Raw genomic sequence first — 22,500 nt, 5'->3', positions numbered from 1 at the left:
TTTCCGGTCCTTTGTCAATACTTGTTATTGTCAGACATTTTGATTATAGCTATCCTCGTGAGTGTGAAGTGGTATCTCGTTGTGGTTATTATTTACATTTCTCTGTTGACTACTGACCAGTGATGTTAAGGATCTTTTAATGTGTTTAATGGCTCTTTGTATATCTTCTTTGGAGAAATGTCTATTCAAAGCCTTTGCCTATTTTTAAATTGGATTGTTGGTGATTTTGTTGTTGAGTTATAAGAGGTTTATTTTTTTAATGCATTCTGGATACTAGATCCTTAGATATGTAGTTTTTCAAATATTTTCTTGCATTGTGTAGGGTGTCTTTCACTCTCTTGATAGTGTCTTTTTTTTTTTTTTTTTTTTGATGGGGGACAGAGTCTTGCTCTGTTGCCCAGGCTAGAGTGCAGTGGCACAATCTTGGCTCACCACTGCAACCTCTGCCTCCCAGGTTCAAGCAGTTCTCCTGCCTCAGTCTCCCGAGTAGCTGGGATTACAGGCACATACCACCATGCCCAGCTAATTTTGTATTTTTTTTTTTAGTAGAGACAGGGTTTCGCCATGTTAGCCAGGCTGGTCTCAAACTCCTGATCTTGTGATCTGCCCGCCTGGGCCTTGCACAGTGCTAGGATTACAGGCATGAGCCACTGCACCCGGACGGTAGTGTCGTTTCAGTCACAAAAATTTTAAATTTTCATGAAGTCCAATTTATCATTTTTTTCTTTTGTTACTGGTGCTTTTAGTGTCATGTGAACTATTGCCAAATCCAAAGTCACACAGATTTACCCTTATTCTTTCTGCTAAGAATTTTATTTTAGGTCCTTGACTGTTTTTGAATTAATTTGTATATATGGTGCGAGGTAGGGGTTCATCTATGTTCTTTTACATGTAACTGGTTGTCCCAGCACTATTTGTTGAAGTGATTATTCTTTCACCATTGAATGGTCTTGCACTCTTGTTGAAAATCATTTGACCATAGATGTATATATTTATTTCTGGACTCTTTTTCATTGATCTATATGTTTATCCTTATGTCACTACCACACTGTTTTGCTTACTGTAGTTTTGTTGTAAGTTTTTAATCTTCTCCCCTGTTTTTTTGGTTACTCTAAAGGTTTATCAATTTTGTTGATCTTTAAAAAGAACCAACTTTTTCTTTACTCCCTCTATTGTTTTTCCATTCTCTATTTTGATTATATCTACTCTAATCTTTATTTTTTTGTTTCTTCTGCTAGCTTTGGATTTAGTTTCTTCTTTTTTCTAGTTCTTTAAATTGTAGGTCAGTTATTGATTTGGGATTTTCTTTTTTAATGTAGGCTTGCATGAGCCTAAAGATCAGCCAGAGGTGACAGCTTAGGATTTCTTAGGTCATTTCTGAGCATGTGTACATCTCTGGGCATGCATGTGGACTTCTAGATTCTCCAGTATTATGCAGAAGGTTTTCCAAACTTTTATTCCCTCATGTACCCTCTTTTCCCAGTTTCTTCTTTCCTACGCCTTTCAGTCTGTCTGCTGCTTTCCCTGTCTGTTTTCCCTTGTCTTAGGCTGCTACAGCTGGTATATTTGTTTCAAATGTTTTTTGACAAACAGCAGAGGCTCCAGCCCTGAGAATGTTCTGAAGCAGGTGAAAGAAAGGCAAGCATCTGAGCTCATCCCTCAGGGAGCCATCATACAAGTCAAAACAATCACTTTTTTTTAAAGAACAAGGTCCATTTTACCCCCTCTTGGACCAGTAATCTGTACCAGGAACATGGGCCACCCCAAAACCACTGCCCAGGTGGGCAGTGGGGAATGGTAGGTGGGTAAGTTAAAATGTTCTCATCAAAATTAGTAGTTTGTTTCTTTATTAAGCATTCTCCTAATTTTTGTAAGTTTTTATTTAGATTGTAGAGCTTCTAAAAAGTTAATTCTAACAGTTTTTGTCAGTTTAATCAGAGTTTTGTAGTTCCCCAGTCTGTCATTTTCAGTGATGTTACTTCATAAATTGCCATTTTAACCGTACACTGGAATTCATCATTAAAGATTGGTGAAGAGCATAAAGTTGCATTAATGTTTCAGAAGTAGGTGTTGGAAATTTTAAGTTACTGATGTCAATATTATATGATTTGCTCTCTCAGAAAGACTTTAACACAGAAATTGAGAGAAGCACCAGTTCCACAGGTTTTTTTGAAAAATTTAAATATAGTTTTATATCTATTTACTTTTTCACTGTTAGCTTGTGTTTTTTGTCGAAAAAATGATGACTGTCCTAATAAATATGGAGAAAAGAAAACTAAGGAGAAATGGAATCTCACTGTACATTACTACTGTTTGGTGAGTATAATTTATAATTAAATTTTAGAAATTTGGTATTCTAAAGAAGATAGTAAGATTCTGACACTGATTTCTGAGAATTGGATAAGTCATTTAACTTCTCCAGATCTCATTTTGTCTATCTCTAAAAATAGACTTTTTTTATATTGAATTCTAAGATTCTGAAGTTACTTGGTACATATAAAGACGTATCATTATTACTTGTTTGTTTGGTTTTTTTTTTTCTTTCTTTCTGTTTAAGGCCTAAGTGAAAAAAGGAGAAAAGGATTAGGTCTATAAAGGGAGTATTTCTTTTACCACTTTCTTACTTCATTTATTGCTAGTGATAAATCTGAGAAAAGACTTGTTTGAGGGTTCAGGGAGTAGAATAAAAGTATTTTATTTCATACAGAACCTGAAAAGAAACCTTTTGGCTAAAGGTAATAAATATTTTTGGAAAAGGAAACCAGTTACTTTATACATCACTCAGAAGAAAGCAAATGAGTGATTTCATACTCAGAATTAGTCTCTCCTTTGTTTAGTCTCCCCTCCACCAATTTTTCACCTCACTGAATTCGTGCCTTAAGATATTAGTGGCACGTTACTGCCTTAGCATGCCACATTACTACCTTGCATTAGTACATGCAGTGTTTCTTGATACTGTATTGTTATCTGCTGCTTAACAAATTACTCTGAAATTTTAGCAGATAAAACGTTTGTCATCTCACACAGTATCTAAGGGTCAGGAATTTGGCTGAGCTGGATAGTTCGGGCTCAGAGTCTCATGAGGTTATCTTTGAGATGTCAGTCAGATTACAGCTGAAGACTTTATACTAGGTTGCAGGGTCCATTCACCTCTGATGGCTCTTTCATGTGGCTTTTGGCCTCAGTATCTCCTGACTATTGTCAGGAAACCTCAGCTCCTTATCTCCTGGGCCTCTTAGTAAATCAGGCTACTCATGGCATGGCATCTGGCTTCCCCCAAAGCAAGTGACGAGAGAGAGGGAGACAGTGAGAGAGAAATCAAGATGGAACCATATGACCTAGTCATCACAACCACTCACTAATGTCTCTTTTGCTTTATTCTGTTGGAAACAAATCATTAAGTCTAGTAGCCCACACTCAAGGGGAATTAAGCCCCACATCTTGAAGGAAGAAGTATCAACAAATTGTGGACATATTTTCAAATCTACCACCGTCCATGTTAAAATTATTTCAGTGCTTCTTTGAGAAACCACCTAAAGTATTCCTTGGTCCTCTAAGACTACAGTCTTATGCTTCAGTAGCTCACAGGTTAAATAGAGTAGTACACTGGCCTGGGAACTTATTTAAAAGAGAACATGAAGTTGTCATTCCAAATATGTTTATAAGTTAGAGTCTATTACGTTTTGCAGTAAAAAGAAAATCTTTTCATTTTTGTATGTTTATTTTACCTTTTTTTTCAGTCAGGAAAGGAAGATTATATTATTTTACTTTTTATGCAGTAGAATTAGGAGAGCTGTTTTATCTGTCTGCAGGTTATGTTTTCATAACAAATTCTTAGTGTGTGTCACTTGTTATCACTTGTTTTTCTTTACGATATACTGGTTAAAATTCTAATCACAAATTTGCTCTACAAAGTGTTTTTGAATTATGTAATACATTTAGGTTGATCATATCAAAATTTCCCTTATGTTCTGTTTTATTCAATGAGTGTAATACTTTTTAAAAAAGTACTGACCCCAGACTCAACTTTTAACATTCTGTTTCATTATGAACAGAAAAGTATAGTGATGTTACAAATGGTAATAGAATGCTAGAGCGGAAAGAGACTTAGATACAATCTAATCCAATGTTCTTATTTTCATGTTTAAGGTTTGAGACATTAAATTACTTGCCTAGGGTTCCAGAAGTTTCAGCAGAGCCTGGCTTGCAAGCCAGGATTTCTTATTCACATTCTACACGTTTTCTGACTCAGGCTTTCTTAGCATATATAAACAATGAAGCTTAAGTCAAATTTTAAAAAAGTAAAACATTCATTACTGTCACATTGCGGGATAAGGAAAAATTTTTTAAAAATCAAACGTTTTATGTTGTCTAGGGTTCAATAGGTTTTCTTTTAAATAATGCCTTAATGATTCAGAATTCAACTAGATTTAGAGTTAGCCTGAAATGTCACTGAATTAATCTGAATTGTCACGATCTGTATTCACCACTCCTCTTGGTTAAGTTTAATTGTAGGTGTTCTTTCTTTCTTTGTTTCTTCCTCTAACCCACCTAACCACTGTCTGCCTTCCTTCCTATCTTCTTTTCTTTTTCTTTTTCTGTTACTTCCTGGAATACTTTTAGAAACTTATTAGGATATACAAGCTGATAATATACAATGCCTTCTGAATCAAACAATGTAAGTAAGCTCTTACTTTCACCATGAAAAATAACTCCTATAGGGAACTACTTGAAATTTGAGCCATTTTATGTCTATTTTTTTATTAGACTTAATAGTATGGATATATATTTTTAATGCCCAACTAGTTTCTTAGAGAGTATTTTCTAACTGAGAATATATTCATAGTTGATGTCAAGTGGAATTTGGCAGAGAGGTAAAGAAGAAGAAGGAGTTTATGGTTTTCTAATAGAAGATATCAGGAAGGAAGTGAATAGAGCTTCTAAACTGGTAAGTAAATTATTTTATTATTAACTAAATGCCATAAATATTGCCAATACTTGGGAAGTATTTTCTGTTGGTTTCTGTACTAGAAATTTATGACTTTGATTATATGTTTCAATGCGTATTTTTGTCATTTAAATATGGTAAGTTTTAGGAGGACAGTTGATATTTTTTCCATGAAAGAAAGCTTAATTGACCTTGGATAATACATACGACAATACCGACTTCACTTCCTTATCTTATTCCAACATGTCCATCAGAATTGACCATCAGAATTATGATCTGATGGTCAGTCTTCTCTGACCATCAGAATTATGATCATAACTCCACTCTGCCGTTCTGCAAACCTTCAATCCTGAGTCAACCCAACCATTTACTTTTTTATTCTTATACCTCAGTTGCTGAGATTGGAATGTTGGGTTGAGTTAGAAATTACACAGCTTTGCAGACTGGCAATTCATGATCTCCATGTCTCCTGACCCTTTTCTGACATTGTGTGGTTATATTCAGTGCCCCTTTCTATTCTCTAGGATAGGCATTCTAAACTTTAACTCCTTGCTTATTCAGCTATCATTTGTGCATCTTCTGTGTAGTAGCCACTATGCTGTATGCAGGGAAATGTCTCCATATGGTCTGAGTAAAAATAATGAGAAAGAATGAGATTTGAAGTATAGGGAGTTCTGTTTAGAGAATGCGATACTGGAATTAATGATTTTCATGGGGGAGCATTTTGGGTGATGAGGGGATTCATCATTGCACTGGAGGGGAAATGAAGGACACTGACACATTATAGTTGAAGAAGTCAAAGAAAGATTGTCCCATAAATGCTGAAGTTGTTTAGACTTTGTTTCGACAGATGCCAAAGTCTTGAGGTGGAGGAGTGACTAGGAAGTTAGCAGATAACAGAAAGGTAAATGTCATTAGGCTCAAAGGTCCAAATTTTTCAAAGTGAGAAAATCAAGTAGTGGCCTATAATATTGAACAGAGAACTAAAATAATGTTCTCTTTGTCCCCTTTCCTGCCCCTGTCCATGTCCCTCCCTGTGTCAAGTCTGGAAATTAAGGAGGATGGAAAAATAAACAGCTTTATTCAAGAAGGTCTACAAGGGAAGCACATAGAAACATTTATTATTTTAGTTGAGGCAAAGAAGTGGAAGCAGTTATTTTTGAAGATATCAAGAAGGTAGGAGAGTTAATGGTAAAAAGAGAGGTTCTAGGGCACAGGGAAAAACCTTGGGAGAAAGGTTAGCATGAATCTAAGGACTATGTGAAATATTAAATGTGAGATATTAGTATCATAATTCCTAAACTTCCTGGTGATAGTGAGCTTGTGGTAAAAGGTGGTCTCTAAAGGTCCCCTTATGGTTTGGAACTACAGATTGAATATCCCTTATCCAAAATGCTTAGAACCAGAATTTTAGATTGAAATTTTAGATTTGAAATTTTTTTCAGATTTAGGAATATTTGCTTACCAGTTGAGCACCTCTAATCTGAAAATCTAAAACCCAAAATGCTCCAATGAGCATTTCCTTTGAGCATCATGTTGGCACTCATATTCAACCTGTCATGATATTCAACCTGTCCTTATTTTCTTAAAACACCTGAATCCTCTCTATGTATATTGTGAACCCTTGAAAAGAAGAGTCCCATTTGTGAACTCAAACTAGAATTCCTTGTTGTCAGTTCATTGGGAGAGTTTCAGGTTGGCCAAGTATTCTCCAGTGACCTAGATGGTGCTCAAAGGGGTCAGCAGTAACTCTGTAATCCCTGAATCAGTGAGCGTTTTAATTGCAATCTTAAGGGTTCCAAGGCGTTTTAGGTACTGTTCTGTATTTTGCTAATGATTGATTCATTTAATCATTTTTCCATTTATATACCACTGTTATATTTCAGTTAGTGGCACTGGTAGTATATTCATTTCCTAGGGCTGCCATAGCAAATTGGCTGCTTAAAACAAGTTTATTCTCTCACCATTCCGGAGGCCAGAATTCTAAAAGTGTCGAAAAGGTTGGTTCCTTCTAGAGGCACTGAGGGAGAATTAATTCCATGCTTCTCCCCTAGCTTCACATGGCTACTGGCAACCTTTGGAGTACCTTGGCTTGTGGCAGCATAACTCCAATCTATTTCTGTCTTCACAGACCTTTCTCTGTATATGTCTGTGTCTTAAATCTCCCTCTCCTTTCTCCTGTAAAGACATCAGTTATTTGATTTAAGGACTACCCTAAATCCAGGATGATCTCATCTCAAGATCCTTAACTTAATTACATCTGCAAAGACCCTGTTTCCAAATAAGTTCACATTCATAGTTACTGGGAGTCAGGACCTGAGCATAACTTTTTGGAGACCACTCTAAATCCACTATAGGTGTCTTAACACTTTTTCATTTGGTCAGAATAGAGTGATCTTAGGCATTTTTTTACAAATTGGTTTATAGTATTTTCCTATTCTTGATGAGTATTGCCTAATTTATGTGCTTTCTCTTGAGATTTCAATGAGATGTTTATGTATATAGCTTTTATGTTTGTAAACCCTTCAATTTAAAATATTTTAGTAGGAAGGAAAAGGGGCTTCTCTGTCTTATCCACATGTTAGGCAAGAGATGTTTTCTTTATCGAAATTGTTATAGGAATGAATCTTTGTTGTCTTTAAATTTCAGGAAATTTATTTAACATACCATTATCACAGCTGTTACATGAAGAAATAATTTTCAGATTCCCCACAAGGAGTATTTATTTATGTCTTGATCATATTATATTTTTTATGTTGTGACCCCTGTTTTCACATATTCTTCTAGAAATGCTGTGTTTGCAAGAAAAATGGTGCTTCAATTGGATGTGTTGCACCTCGATGTAAACGAAGTTATCATTTCCCATGTGGACTTCAGAGAGAATGCATTTTCCAGTTTACTGGCAATTTTGCGTGAGTTATTTAACTACTAAATTTGAAAGTTCAATGTTAAAGAATAGTGGAAAATACATATCCCAATGATACAATACTAGTATAAATTTTCTGTTTAGAGCATCAGAGTTTAGATATAACATTATGTATTACCCTCCTACCCACCCTTATGGGGTCATTTCTGTGTGCCAAGTCTTGAGAATTACCATGTCTAGGATGGACCTAATGATTAGTATTCTTCTTCAAATTTCAGCTTTTGGATATCACATGAAATTGTTAATTTATCCATAATTCAGTGAAAATCTCCACCTTTACATAATTCTAGATTTCTGTGTCCCTCTTTAGAATTATTGTCGACTTACTCTTCACAGGGCTGTATGCATTTCTCACTGAGTAAATCAAAGGCATGTAAATTTGATTGAGTCCACAAAATAAATATTATGCCCTAGGATACCCCTGAAAATATTTGCTTCCTGAGTGCAACTTTAAACATCAAGATTTTGTGAATTTTGACATTTGGTATCATAAGTGTTCTATTTCTTTTAGTATTTGGATTTTTGACCTATTTAATGGATTGTTACCATGTAAGAAAACTACAGTTTAGAAAACACAAATGGAGATAAAGTGAATTGGTAATAGGTTATTAGTTGCATTTTATGTGTTATATGACTAAACTATTTTTTAGGCATAAGTTCCTGCCTTCTTTAATTTTATACGATTTTGAGCACAACAGTATGTACCCAGTAGTTGAGTACAATAATGTGTATACTGCATTGCTGGCAATATTACATAGGATTCTCAACATAATAATTAGTTTCTGAAATTCTGTATAAGTAAGTCACACTACAGAAAAGTTCAGATTTCGAAGGTTCAGCTCTCTCCTTGGTCATAGATTGTGAGACTTAATTTTTAAGTCTTCAGTGTGTTGTGGGTGAATTATGAGACAGATACAAATGAATTTTATTTTATATATGTGAATTACAGTGTTTTCCAAGTTTTGCTTTCAGTTCATGAGATTTTTTTTTTTTTAATAATTTGCATTTTTAGGTCATTTTGTTGGAACCATCGACCTGTTCAAATAATTACATCTAATAATTATAGAGAGTCCTTACCTTGCACCATTTGCTTGGAATTTATTGAGCCTATTCCAAGTTATAACATATTACGAAGTCCTTGTTGTAAGAACGCTTGGTTTCACAGAGACTGTTTACAGGTAAGATACATGTTTTGTAAGCTTTCTCTGATTGATATAAAATTATGGCTTGCTGATTTAAATTTTAAATTAGAAAGAATTGACGTGTGTATTAGCTCTTATCACTTGTTAGTTTTAAAACAGCTTTAAAGCACTTAATTTGAAGCACATTTTATATACAAAATTCACCCTATTTAAGTATACAATTAAGATTCAAAAAATACTTTAGATGAAACTTTTTAGTGTATATTTATACTTACAGAATTTTGTTGTTTTTACCTAAGGATTCTGTTTGATTTCACAATGAATAAACTAGATTTTAATTCCTAAGTTTCATTTACATATTTAAGCTGGAAAACCAGGATATTTGAAATGATAAGAAGCTTGATAGCAAGTTAAGATATTTAAACATTAGTAGGCTTTTCTTCGCTTTGGTAAACAACTTCTTTTTTTTTTTTTTTTCTTTTTTTCTTTTTTGAGACGGAGTCTCGCTCTGTCGCCCGGGCGGGAGTGCAGTGGCCGGATCTCAGCTCACTGCAAGCTCTGCCTCCCAGGTTTACGCCATTCTCCTGCCTCAGCCTCCTGAGTAGCTGGGACTACAGGCGCCCACCACCTCGCCCAGCTAGATTTTTGTATTTTTTTAGTAGAGACGGGGTTTCACTGTGTTAGCCAGGATGGTCTCGATCTCCTGACCTCGTGATCCACCCGTCTCGGCATCCCAAAGTGCTGGGATTACAGGCTTGAGCCACCGCGCCCGGCCTTACCATAACTTCTTAACAGGGAGTTAATTACTGTCAATTAATTAAAAATATTGGTTCTTTGAGAGTCATCTTATGTATCAAACCTTATTACTACTTTTCAAGTAAATAGAATATGATAAAACACACATTAGACAATTTAATATTTTTTGATTCTGAAAATACTTGAAAACTTTAAAAAGATTCCAGTTATTAGTAACATCAAATATGTAATATGTACATGTGAAAGTGCCAGCTGATAAGCTTAAGTTTACTACTGTTTCTTAAATTTTATTATTGTTTAGTAAAATGAAAGATTATTATTACTAATTGTCCACAGACATATTTTTAAAAGTTAAAAGATGTAGACTGGGTGTGGTGGCTCACACCTGTAATCCCAGCACTTTGGAAGCACGAGGTGGGTGGATCACGACAAAGTCAGGAGATCAAGACCATCCTGGCTAACACGGTGAAACCCCGTCTGTACTAAAAATACAAAAAAAAAAAAAAAAAAAAATTAGCTGGGCGTAGTGGCAGGCTCCAGCTACTAGGGAGGCTGAGGCAGGGGAATGGCATGAACCTGGGAGGTGGAGCTTGCAGTAAGCCAAGTTCGTGCCATTGCACTCCAGCCTGGGCCACAGAGCGAGACTCTGTCTCAGAAAAAAAAAAAGATGTAAATTATCTTATTTCAATAAAATCTTAAAAATACTAACAGTACTAAAAGTAGTAAAGTTTGATGCCTTTTTTTTTTTTTTTTTTTTTTTTTTTGGTATGGACCTTGAACTTTTATACTTAGGATTATTCAGTTAAAAGTGCAGGATGAAGGCCTGGCACAGTGGCTCAAGCCTGTAATCCCAGCATTCTGAGAGGCCGAGGAAGGCGGATCACCTGAGGTCAGGAGTTCGAGACCAGCATGGCCAACATGGTGAAACCCTGTCTCTACTAAAAATACAAAAAAAATTAGCTGGGCGTGGTGGTGCACACCAGTGATCCCATTTACTCGGGAGGCTGAGGCAGGCGAATCGCTTGAACCCAGGAGTTAGAGGTTGCAGTGTGCCGAGATAGCACCACTGCACTCCAGTCCGGGCGACAGAGCGAGATTCTATCTTAAAAAAAAAAAAAAATGCTGGATGAAGCCTGTTTTGTTGGGGAAATATTAGAAATTCATTTAATACTTGCAAAGAGGTGTTTATAAAAGGATCCTAGAGAGTGCAGTTAATAGACAACATTGTGAAGTGTTATCCTTACCTATTCATATTATATGAGAATCTTTAAAAAGTAATTTGTTTTAATTAAGGGTTTGTATTTGGATGAATATAATTGCTGCCAAATGTGTCGTCTTGTTAATTTTGTAGCAGTATGTTATTTTTCGTAAGATTTTTCTCATTTATATGTTAATAATTAAGCAAAGAAAGGTTCTCAAACTTGACCTAGTATCGTTAAGGCCTTTTGTGAACATTCTGAAAATACCGAGTTTTAATTTTGTCGTTAAAAAAGTAGAAATAATATTACTAACAAAAAAGACTAGGTCTACTTTATGCAAATATAACTGAAGATCACAGCCACATGGACACCGGTCTACAATAAATATCACTAAGTAATTATTACTATACTTGATTAGAGCATACTAAGGATGGGGCTAATTCTTGAGTCACTCTCTCTAAAGGAGTTCCAATAACTTTTGTACTCTGGTATTGTTCTTAACTGAAATAGCATATGGAGTCTTATCCAATCTAGATAGCTGTATGTGGTTAAACAAATGTTATTATTTCTAACCACTGCAAATGCTATACATTGGGATTTTGGGAGAAGAGACTAGAGATTGATATCAAAGAAATTGGTAAAAACTTTCCACTCTGTGTCTAGAGAATTATCACTATTTTTGTTCATCTTGGATTTTTCTATTGTTGCTCTAGTCTTGTTGGTATCTTCTATGTGTCTTATCCTGTTTTTTCCCCTCTCTACCAGATACTTCCTTTTATTGTACACCATATTTAGTTAAAGATCTTGTCATCTGTCTGCAATTGCTCAAATATCCTTTAGATTCAGAGATTTCAATAACCTGTTGTTTCCCTTCCATATATTGGGGGGGGGGGGGTGTCACTTGCTAATTGTCTGAACCTGGAATCCTCTTCATTAGCTTCTCTCTTCACCATCCATAAATCATTTTCCAAGTGTAATCAAGTCTACTTAATATATTCTGTGTATCCTTTTTATTGTAATTCTACCCTCACTGCTTTAATTTCAGACACTGTTTTTGGTAGACCACTAGTTGGTCTTTCTCTGGGGCCTTATTGCCTATTTAATTTATTCTTCACACTGCTGGCTTTAACTTACCTACCTAGCCTCTACGTAGTTCAGTTTGGCAAGAATGTAATCCTTAAATATATTATTAATTGTACTTTCCTAATTGCACATTCTCTCTCTTGCTGGGGAAACTTCATATGAATTATTCCCCATCCTTGGAATGTCTTTTGTCCTATTTTCCTGGCAAACCTCTATTTCTTCTAAACTTAGCTTGTGCTTTACTAACCTTCTGACGTATTTATCAGTATAGTCTTAGGTACTCCTTCCTGTTTCCTTCATGTGTATACTTAAAATACACACATACTTTTACACAATATTGTAGTTTTATACCTGTATACCTACTCACTAGAATTCCTTGAAGTTGAATCTGTCATGTTTTATTTTTGGTACATAATATCAAAAAGTTTCCAATTTTGAAGCATTTTGGATTTTTGAATTAGGGATATTCAACCTGTCCTTATTTTCTTAAAACACCTGAATCCTCTCTATGTATATTGTGAACCCTTGAAAAGAAGAGTCCCATTTGTGAACTCAAACTAGAATTCCTTGTTGTCAGTTCATTGGGAGAGTTTCAGGTTGGCCAAGTATTCTCCAGTGACCTAGGTGGTGCTCAAAGGGGTCAGCAGTAACTCTGTAATCCCTGAATCAGTGAGCGTTTTAATTGCAATCTTAAGGGTTCCAAGACGTTTTAGGTACTGTTCTGTATTTTGCTAATGATTGATTCATTTAATCATTTTTCCATTTATATACCACTGTTATATTTCAGTTAGTGGCACTGGTAGTGTATTCATTTCCTAGGGCTGCCATAGCAAATTGGCTGCTTAAAACAAGTTTATTCTCTCACCATTCCGGAGGCCAGAATTCTAAATCAAAGTGGCAAAAGGGTTGGTTCCTTCTGGAGGCATGGTGTTTGGCATCTTTAAAGCAGGAGTTAACTATATGTTAATTAAATGCATGCTACTAGTTTTTACTGGGGACTGGCTACTCTTTCCAGTAGGCTTACAGTTTCCTATTTCCTTCTGAGTACCCTCTGTCTGGTGCTTCGGTATCTATATTTGCTATAGCAATGAGGATAGGTTTTATACTTCTCTCGTTTTGGGAAGAAAGCTCTCTTAGCGTTTGAGTTAAAAACAGAACCAGTGATGATTTTTATGTAACATTTAAACGCCATTTCTAGATGAAGTAACTCAGGAGTTTCATTTTTTTCTCACATTTTAGAGGACAACACAATATTTAGTAACATTACACAATAAGATTGAAAAAATATATGGGTGATGTAAAGCTAAGTATTAATTCGCTTTTTTTAAACCATTGGGGGAAAAAATAATTCTAGATTTTAGCAGTGGGATAACTTAGTTTATAAGGACAAAGTTTGAGAACCCACTGGCATAGAAAATGTTTTCATAATATATTGTTAAAAATAGCACATGTTCTGTTACATAATACATCACCTGATAACAGACTTAAATCATTAACAGTAGACTTTCTATTTTCCACTGTAGGTTCAAGCAATAAATGCGGGAGTGTTTTTCTTTAGGTGTACAATATGCAGTAATAGTGACATCTTTCAGAAAGAGATGTTGAGAATGGGAATTCATATTCCTGAAAAGTGAGTAACATTTAGCCTTATGATAAAAAGAGATATTTTAAATGTAGGATTTAATAGCAATGGAAATGATCACCTATGTCTGATTCAGTGAGCATGGACAGGTAGCCATTTCAAATGGTGAAATGCAAAACCTCCTTCCCCAGATGGCCAGTTCATGGAAAGCAAGGACTGTGTCATAAATGTCTCATTCATTGATTTATACTCTCTTTATAAGTAGCTCGGCTATGTCTAATTTTGATTGATTGACTTTGTACACAATTATAAGAGACTTCAAAATGGTATGTATAAATTGAGAGAATCAAGATGTGATTTAAAATATGTAAGAATTTTGTTAATACTTAAGCATGAAGAATCCAGAAATAATGATAGTGAACTTAAAATTAAAAATCGAAAGTGAAATATTTAGAAAAATGTGTTGTAAAAAATTTATTAACTTTTCATTTATCGTGAAAATTCATTGAGACTAATTTACTGTATGATAAAATAACACCAATGGATTTATATCTTAAAGAGAATCCTAAAAAGGACACGTTTTATTATTCTCCTAAGTATATAAAAGTTTTTATTTTAGGCCAGGCACGGTGGCTTACGCCTGTAATCCCTCCCCTCACTTTGGGAGGCCGAGGCAGGCAGATCACCCAAGGTCAGGAGTTCAAGACCAGCCTGGCCAACATGGCGAAGCCCCCATCTCTACTAAAAAATACAAAAACTAGCCAGGCATGGTGGCAGGCCCCTGTAATTCCAGCTACTTGGGAGGCTGAGGCAGGGAGAATTGCTTGAACCCAGGAGGCAGAGGAGAATTGCTCTTGACCCAAGATTGCACCACTACTCCAGCCTGGGTGAAAGAGCAAGACTCCATCTCAAAAAAAAAAGTTTTATTTTTAGATTCATTCCTGATCCTCTTATGTAACATTATTTATAGGTCACAGCGTATTTTATATCTTGTTTCTTTCATAGAGATGCTTCCTGGGAATTAGAGGAAAACGCTTATCAAGAACTTCTGCAGCACCATGAGCGTTGTGATGTTCGAAGATGTCGTTGCAAAGAAGGGCGAGACTATAATGCACCTGATAGGTATTTCTGAAAGTTCAGTTGTTCTTAGTGGTTCTTTGTTTAAACCTTCTGCTGAGAAAGTAGGTTTTATAGTTAGTGAAACGTAGTTTTGCTCTTAGGATGTTAGAAGTTTAAGCTGAGATGAGGGATGTTTTCTGTCTGTTTACAGAGAAATTTTTGCGGTTAGTATAGTTGTAACCTATTTCTCTGTTGTATTATCACGAGACTCTATTTTCTAGAGCCACACTGTTCTATCTGGTGGCCAATAGCTACATGTGGCTATTGAGCACTTGAAATTTCCCTTTTCCAAACTGCAAGGTGCTTGTAAATACATACCAAAGACTTAGTTCACTAGGGCTGCCATTAACAAAATACCACAGACTGGGGAGCTTAAAAGAAATTTATTTTCTCATAATTTTAGAGGCTGGAAGTTTAAGATCAAGGTATTGACAGGTTTGGTTTTTTCTGAGGCCTCTGTCCTTGGCTTGCAGATGGCTGTGTTCTAGCTGTGTCTACACGAGTTGTCCCTCTGGTGTGTTGTCTATGTCCTAATCTCTTTTATTTTTATAAGGACACCAGTCATATTGGTTTAGGGCCCACCCATCTGACTTTATTTTACTGTAATTACCTCTTCTTTTTGTTTGTTTGTTTTGAGATGGAGTCTTGCCCTGTTGCCCAGACTGGAGCGCAGTGGCACAATCTTGGCTTACTGCAACCTCCGCCTCTGGGCTTCAAGCGGTTCTCCTACCTCAGCCTCCCGAATAGTTGGGATTACAGGCGCATGCTACCTTGCCTGGCTAATTTTTGTATTTTTTTTAGTAGAGATGGGATTTTACCATGTTGGTCAGCCTGGTCTCAAATGCCTGACCTCATGATCTGCCCACCTCGGCCTCCCAAAGTGCTGGGATAACAGGCATGAGCCACCACACCCAGCCATAATTACCTCTTAAAAGGCCTTATCTCCATGTACCTTCTGAGGTACTAGGATTTAAGATTTACTTCAACATGTGAAGTGCAGGGAGACACATTTCAGCCCATAGTCATTTTATTATGACTTAAAGAACTTATATGACCAAATAACTTAAAATTTGTTGTTAATAATTTTTATGTAGATTACATATTGAACAAAATGATAATATTTTGGAAATAAAAATATATTATTTAACTTTTTTATATTTTTTAATGTGGCTACTGGAAAATTTTAAATTACATATATGGTTTACGTTGTATTTCTATTGGACAGCACTGTTCTAGAGGGTAATTTAACTAGATTCATCTAGCACTGTTTCTTTTGGACCACTATAAAAAGGGTTTGACATTTGAAATTTATTGATTACTCTTTCGTAATGTCAGTGGCTCTTTTATTTAACAGTCATTTTGTGCATTTTAGGTACAAGGTACTGTGTTGCATAGTAGGAACCAAGGATATCTTCATTTTTTAAGATGTAGGATAAGAAGTAACAAATCCAGTTTACAAAATTTATATAGGAAATTTCAATAAATTGTTATCACTGTTATGTAATCTTACTTAACATAGTAAGCTCAGTGTATAGAGCAGAATATTGGGAGCCTTGTTTCATGAAACAAGGTTGAGTCAGCTACTACATAATTGTGAAGATTCAGCTAAGGTCTAGCCTGCTCTGGAAAGTTTCCTGTAAGCAGCTCTCCTCGTTCTGATTCCCTACTCTGGGCTAGGGGTTCCCTTCATTGTGCTTGTTACAGTATAGTTGGCGTTATTTAAATTTAATGCTATTAAACCAAAAATTCTTAGAAGGCAGAAATCTCATTGAAGGTGTCAAGTAACTGTATTCTTGCCTGTGTTATTTATCTAGTGACCCTGATTATTCATTCATTAACACCAATAATACCTCCCTCAAGAGTTTTGCTGAGGCATAGATGATATAATGTATATAGGATTTTAAGAAGCAATACATTCATAATATTGATATTTTTCAAATTTATTTTAGGCTGTTCTTTGCCTATATGTATTTCTTGTATACCATTGGTCTCTCAATCAGTAGCTACAACTTTTCGTCCTAGGACAAAGATATTGTCTGTCTGAATGACTGCTTTGTAATCTCACACCCTCTCATCCTAGTAAGAGGAAGGCAGTTTTAGCGAAAAGCAGCGTAATTAGTGCTTAAGAGCATGTCTGAAGCTAGATAAACTGAAGTGGAAACCTCAGTCTGAGACTTGGCTAAAGTGAACTTGAGTGGACAAGTTATTGACCCCTCTGTGCCTTGATTTCCTCTTTAAAATGGAAGTAACAGTGGTTCTGTCTGCCTTCCACAATTGTAAGAATTAAACTTTTCATATGAACACAGCGAGAACTGGACTTGGAGCATAATAAGCACTTAGGTTAGCTGTTTCTTCCTCCTTGTTGTCACTGGGCAGAGACTCACACATATAGAGGACACACACTAACATACGCACACCCACACAGAGGGATGATATGCCCCCACCTCTGGGGTAGGGATGATGTCTAGTTACCTCTCTTGCCACTCACACTTTCATACACGCAGGGAGCTAAATCTGTTTCTAAACAGAGAAGGTGTAGTCATACCCAACAAAAAGGCTGGAGCCCCACACTATAGCCCACACCCATAGTCATGGAGAAAATATGAATGTGAATATGTGATGGCATGCATCACATAACACAGTGGGGAAACATGGAGCTGGGAACAGATGACAGAGAATATAAATATGAATCAGGTAGGAGGTCTGGATTCTGTTGAACTGCACAATACCTGAGGTGTTTGAGCAAGTTTATTTTAGGAAATAGTCCTCACCTTGAAATTTACTGAATGTTTCTTCCATATCAGACACACTGACACAGCAATCTCCCTGTAAGCATAGTCATCTCTAAGTAGAAAGGAAAATTTATTTTCTCCCTCTTAATCATATTTTGTCTGATGTTTATATTCTTTGTGTATGTGCATATGAGTGTGGTAAGTTAGTTTTGGTTTTTACATTAGAGATATTTAGAGAAGCAGATAATCTTTTTCCTCCTTTAGAAAATCGACTGGGGGGGTGTGTGCGTGTGTGTGTGTGTGTGTGTGTGTAAGAAGGCAGGCCCTCTGGACATTGCTAGTGGTTGAAGCTAGAATAAACAAAATGTAAGTATCTGCTTTTCTTTATGTCCTCAGCAAATGGGAAATAAAGCGCTGTCAGTGTTGTGGTTCCAGTGGCACACATTTAGCCTGCTCCTCACTACGGTCATGGGAGCAAAATTGGGAGTGTTTGGAATGTAGGGGTATTATCTACAATTCAGGTAATTTTGTAATTTTGAATAAAGTTTTTATTCAAATGTGTATTATTTAAAAGTTTTTACCTATATCTCTGTTATGCTAACATGGAAATTTAAATCTATAGGAGAGTTCCAAAAAGCCAAAAAACATGTATTACCCAACTCTAATAATGTGGGGATTACAGATTGTTTGTTGGAAGAGTCATCACCTAAATTACCCAGGCAGTCACCTGGATCCCAGAGTAAAGATCTACTGAGGTATGTATTTTGAATCGGAGAAATACATAAAAATCTATTAGGAGAAAATTATGATAGGAAATGCCATACACATTTAGAATATTAGGTGATCATACCGTAGTCTAGAAGAGTGTTTTTCAGCCTTCAGGACCCAGCGTTTGATCATGAAATCAATGCAACCAGCATTTTAAAGAAAATGAAATGGGATAGAATAGAATACAAAATACCAAAATACATCATACTTGGGAAAAGTGTATCTATCCTAATTAATTTTTTTGTGTATGGAGTAATGATATAAAATATATTTTTTATTATAGATCACTTTCAAGATAGTTTGAAAAACACTCATCTGGAAAATGTGCTTAAAATGTTGTTTGATTATAGAGTAAGACAGGAAATTAAAATATCAAGCATACCATGTCACCTTATTAAAAGGAAAGAATCCTATTTAATGTAGAATTTTTTTTTTCTTTTGTCTTTTTTTTAGAAATAAAGTCTCGCTCTGTTACCAGGCTGGAGTACAATGGCATGATCATGGCTCACTGCAGCCCCAACCTCCTGGGCGCAAGTGATCCTCCCACCTGAACCTACCAAGTCTCTGGAACTACAGATGCATGCCACCATGCTTAGCTAATTTTTAAATTTTTGTAGAGATGGACATCTTGCTATGTTGCCTAGGCTGGTCTTGAACTCCTGGTCTCAAGTAGTCTTCCCACCTTCGCCTCCCAAAATGTTGGGATTACAGGTGTGAGCTTTGATGTTATAATCATTGTTTGCTTGTTTACTGTCAATGTCAGGAGTCTAAATGTCAGCTCTTCCCTTTAGAAGGTATAAGGCATACATACCGTTATCACATTAATTTCTGTTCCCATAAGATAGCAAAATAGGCTGGGTGTCGTGGCTCACGCCTGTAATCCCAGCACTTTGGGAGACCTAGGCAGGCGGATCACGAGGTCAAGAGATCGAGAACATCCTGGCCAACATGGTGAAACCCCATCTCTATTAAAAATACAAAAATTAGCTGGGCATCTGTAGTCCCAGCTACTTGGGAGGCTGAAGCAGGAGAATCGCTTGAACCCAGGAGGCAGAGGTTACAGTGAGCCAAGATTGTGCCACTGTACTCCAGCCTGGTGACGGAGCCGAGACTCTCTCAAAAAAAAAAGATAGCAAAATAATAAGTTACTTTCAAAATCTTAATTAAATAAGATTAGAATTACATCTTTATAATGTCGGGTATTTGTTCAGCTGTAGTTAAGATTTTTATGTTTATATAGATTTGCAAAAGAGTTTTTAGAGCCTTGCTTTACCCAATAGGGAAGAAGTAGAAAATTAGTCGCTGAGCATGATGAAATACTTTCTTGTTAAAAATAATTTCAGTTTGGGTATGGTGGCTCATACCTGTAATCCCAACAGTTTGGGAGGCTAAGGTGGGAGGATCATTTGATCCCTGGAGTTTGAAACCGGCCTGGGCAATGTTATGAGACTTCGTCTCAACAAAAATATTTTAAGAAAATAACCAGATATGGTGGTGTGCACCTGTAGTCCTAGCTAGGCAAGAGGCTGAGGTGGGAAGATCATTTGAGCCCAGGAGGTCAAGCTGCAATGAGCTATGATCATGCTACTATACTCTCTCCTGAGTGGCACAGCAAGACCTTGTCTCTAAAAAAAAAGTTTTAAGTTTAAAACCTTAGAAGATAGTAAAGATAATTTTTGTGAAGACATTTGATAACTGAATTTGTAGACAGGTAGAATATTAAGTACTCTTCAAAATTTGAAGAATATCTGTTTTACTATGCCACTTGTGTTAACTCTACGGAAAAATCTGTTACAAATATTGTTATACTTTTAGTATCAAAATAGATGTTCACATTATTTTAAAATAATATTTAGATTTCCAAAGGTGTTACACCAGGGAAGCTTGACTCCTTGCTCCTGCTTTAACATGTAGTCATATTTAGAAGAATAGCATCAACATTCCCCTGATCAGGCAGGAGCAAGGAATCAACCTGCTATAAAAAAGGTATGTTTCTGAAGAATTGTCTTACTTCCAAAGGACTTTGGCTTTTATTCAACATGAGTTAATGACGAGAGGATGATATAAAAAAAGAAAAAGAAAAACCTGGCCCACACTAGGGCACTGTAATGTCTTGGGGTGGGACACATTCATACTTGGTATAGAAAATGATCCATGGGCATTGCCCAAAACAGATTTATTTTTGAGAACATTAATTCCAGTTACAGATGGAGAAACTGAGGGAAGGAGTGATTGAGCTGGTTGGTTTATATAGTCACTTGGATTGTTAAAACAGATTGCTGGACTTCATGCTGACAGGTTCTGATTCTGTAGATGTGCTGTAGGGCTCAATAGTTTGCATTTCTAACAAGTTCTGGGGCAATCCTGCTGCTGGTCTGGGACCACACTTCGTGACTTACTGGTCTAGACTAAAAGGTACTATTTTAGGAATTGTGAATTCTGTTTATAATATTACCTCTACTGTTAATTATGACTTTATGATTTAAAATACACTGTGTAATCTCTCAAAGACATTTTCTTTCATAGTAAGCAGAGATTACATTTGCTTTTTTAAAAAAAGGATATAGTAAACGTTAAGTAAACTAGAATTAAGAAACTTAATTATAGCCATTAGCCAGGAAAGTGAGAGTTTGGGCTTGCTTTCTTTCCTTCTTTCCTTCTTTCTTTCTTGTCATTTTTGAGACAGAGTTTCGCTCTTGTTGCCCAGGCTGGAGTGCAATGGCGCGATCTCGGCTCACCGCAACCTCCCTTTCCCTGGTTTAAGTGATTCTCCTGCCTCAGCCACCCGAGTAGCTGGGATTACAGGCATGCGCCACCATACCCAGCTTATTTTTTTTTGTTTGTTTGCTTGAGACGGAGTCTCGCTTTTTTGCCCAGACTGGAGTGCAGTGGCCGGATCTCAGCTCACTGCAAGCTCCACCTCCCGAGTTTACGCCATTCTTCTGCCTCAGCCTCCCAAGTAGCTGGGACTACAGGCGCCCGCCACCTCGCCTGGCTAGTTTTTTGTATTGTTTTAGTAGAGACAGGGTTTCACTGTCTTAGCCAGGATGGTCTCGATCTCCTGACCTCGTGATCCGCCCGTCTCGGCCTCCCAAAGTGCTGGGATTACAGGCTTGAGCCACTGCGCCCGGCCTTATTTTGTATTTTTAATAGAGAGACAGGGTTTCTCCCTGTGGGTCACGCTGGTCTCGAACTCCGGACCACAGGTGATCCGCCCTCCTCTGCCTCCCAAAGTGCTGGGATTATAGGTGTGAGGCACCGCGCCCGGCCTGAGATTCTGATTATTAAACTGGAATTCACTGGTTGGTTAAATTTGAGATAATTATCTATCAACTTCCTTGTAAATGATTCTAATTTGGTAAGATTGGGGTGAGGAATCAAGAATTTAAAACTAAGATTATCAAATAACTGTTTTGGTTCTAGTAGCAGCCATTGGTACGATTTTGGATGGAAGTTGGGGAAGAATATCCTATTAATCTTTTTTTTTTCCCTCGTCATGTTTTATTGGCTATATAACTGCTGTTTCACATAAAGTACTTTAAAGTACTTATCTCTATGTTTAAATTCATGTTTTATAGGCAAGGCAGCAAATTTAGAAGAAATGTATCAACACTATTAATAGAGTTAGGATTCCAAATTAAAAAAAAAACTAAAAGATTATATATCAACAAAGCCAATATCTGGACTAGTGCCTTAGATGCATTCAGAAATCGAAACTTTAATCCTTCATATGCAATTGAAGTAGCATATGTTATTGAAAATGATAATTTTGGAAGTGAGCATCCTGGATCAAAGCAAGAATTTCTGAGTCTCTTAATGCAACATCTTGAGAACTCATCATTGTTTGAAGGGTCCTTGTCAAAGAACTTGTCTCTAAATTCTCAAGGTAATTATTTTATTTATTGTTGTATATACCAAATATCACATGTATAGAAAAAGAGATAGATAGCTGGTTAGAATTGATACTTAATACCTGTGCTCTAAATATACAGTTCACTTTGTTAATAAACTACTGATAGAATCACAGGAAAGTGGGAAGGAGGAGTGACAGTTGAAAAAGTAAATTTTGTGGTGAAACATTTTTTATTTAAGAATATACATTCTTTATAGCAATATTCTTCTAAAAATTAATCCATAATTAAGTGTAACTTTATCTTCACTCTGATCTCATTTTAATAGAGTGGCCAAATGGGGATGATTATTTGAATTCTTCTTGTTTGTGTATTTGGAATTTGCAGTTAACAT

The 22,500-nt window shown here is 36.2% G+C and overlaps 1 protein-coding gene across 1 annotated transcript in view; it reads left to right on the top strand.

Annotated features, from left to right (window-relative positions):
- Nucleotides 1-22,500, top strand: part of G2E3 (G2/M-phase specific E3 ubiquitin protein ligase) — a 61,376-nt gene that overhangs the window by 24,488 nt on the left and 14,388 nt on the right. Inside the window, exons 3-11 of the mRNA XM_010374667.2 lie at nt 2,219-2,316; nt 4,847-4,948; nt 7,736-7,860; nt 8,887-9,052; nt 13,578-13,684; nt 14,642-14,758; nt 17,884-18,008; nt 18,110-18,242; nt 21,834-22,141. Of these exons, the coding sequence (XP_010372969.1) occupies nt 2,219-2,316; nt 4,847-4,948; nt 7,736-7,860; nt 8,887-9,052; nt 13,578-13,684; nt 14,642-14,758; nt 17,884-18,008; nt 18,110-18,242; nt 21,834-22,141 (1,281 nt within the window). The remainder of the gene's footprint in view (nt 1-2,218; nt 2,317-4,846; nt 4,949-7,735; nt 7,861-8,886; nt 9,053-13,577; nt 13,685-14,641; nt 14,759-17,883; nt 18,009-18,109; nt 18,243-21,833; nt 22,142-22,500) is intronic.

The sequence above is a fragment of the Rhinopithecus roxellana genome, chromosome 5 (genome assembly GCF_007565055.1).
Source record: "Rhinopithecus roxellana isolate Shanxi Qingling chromosome 5, ASM756505v1, whole genome shotgun sequence".
NCBI lineage: Eukaryota > Metazoa > Chordata > Mammalia > Primates > Cercopithecidae > Rhinopithecus > Rhinopithecus roxellana.
Note: the sequence above shows the minus strand (reverse complement) of the source record. Positions and strands in the feature narration are given on the sequence as shown.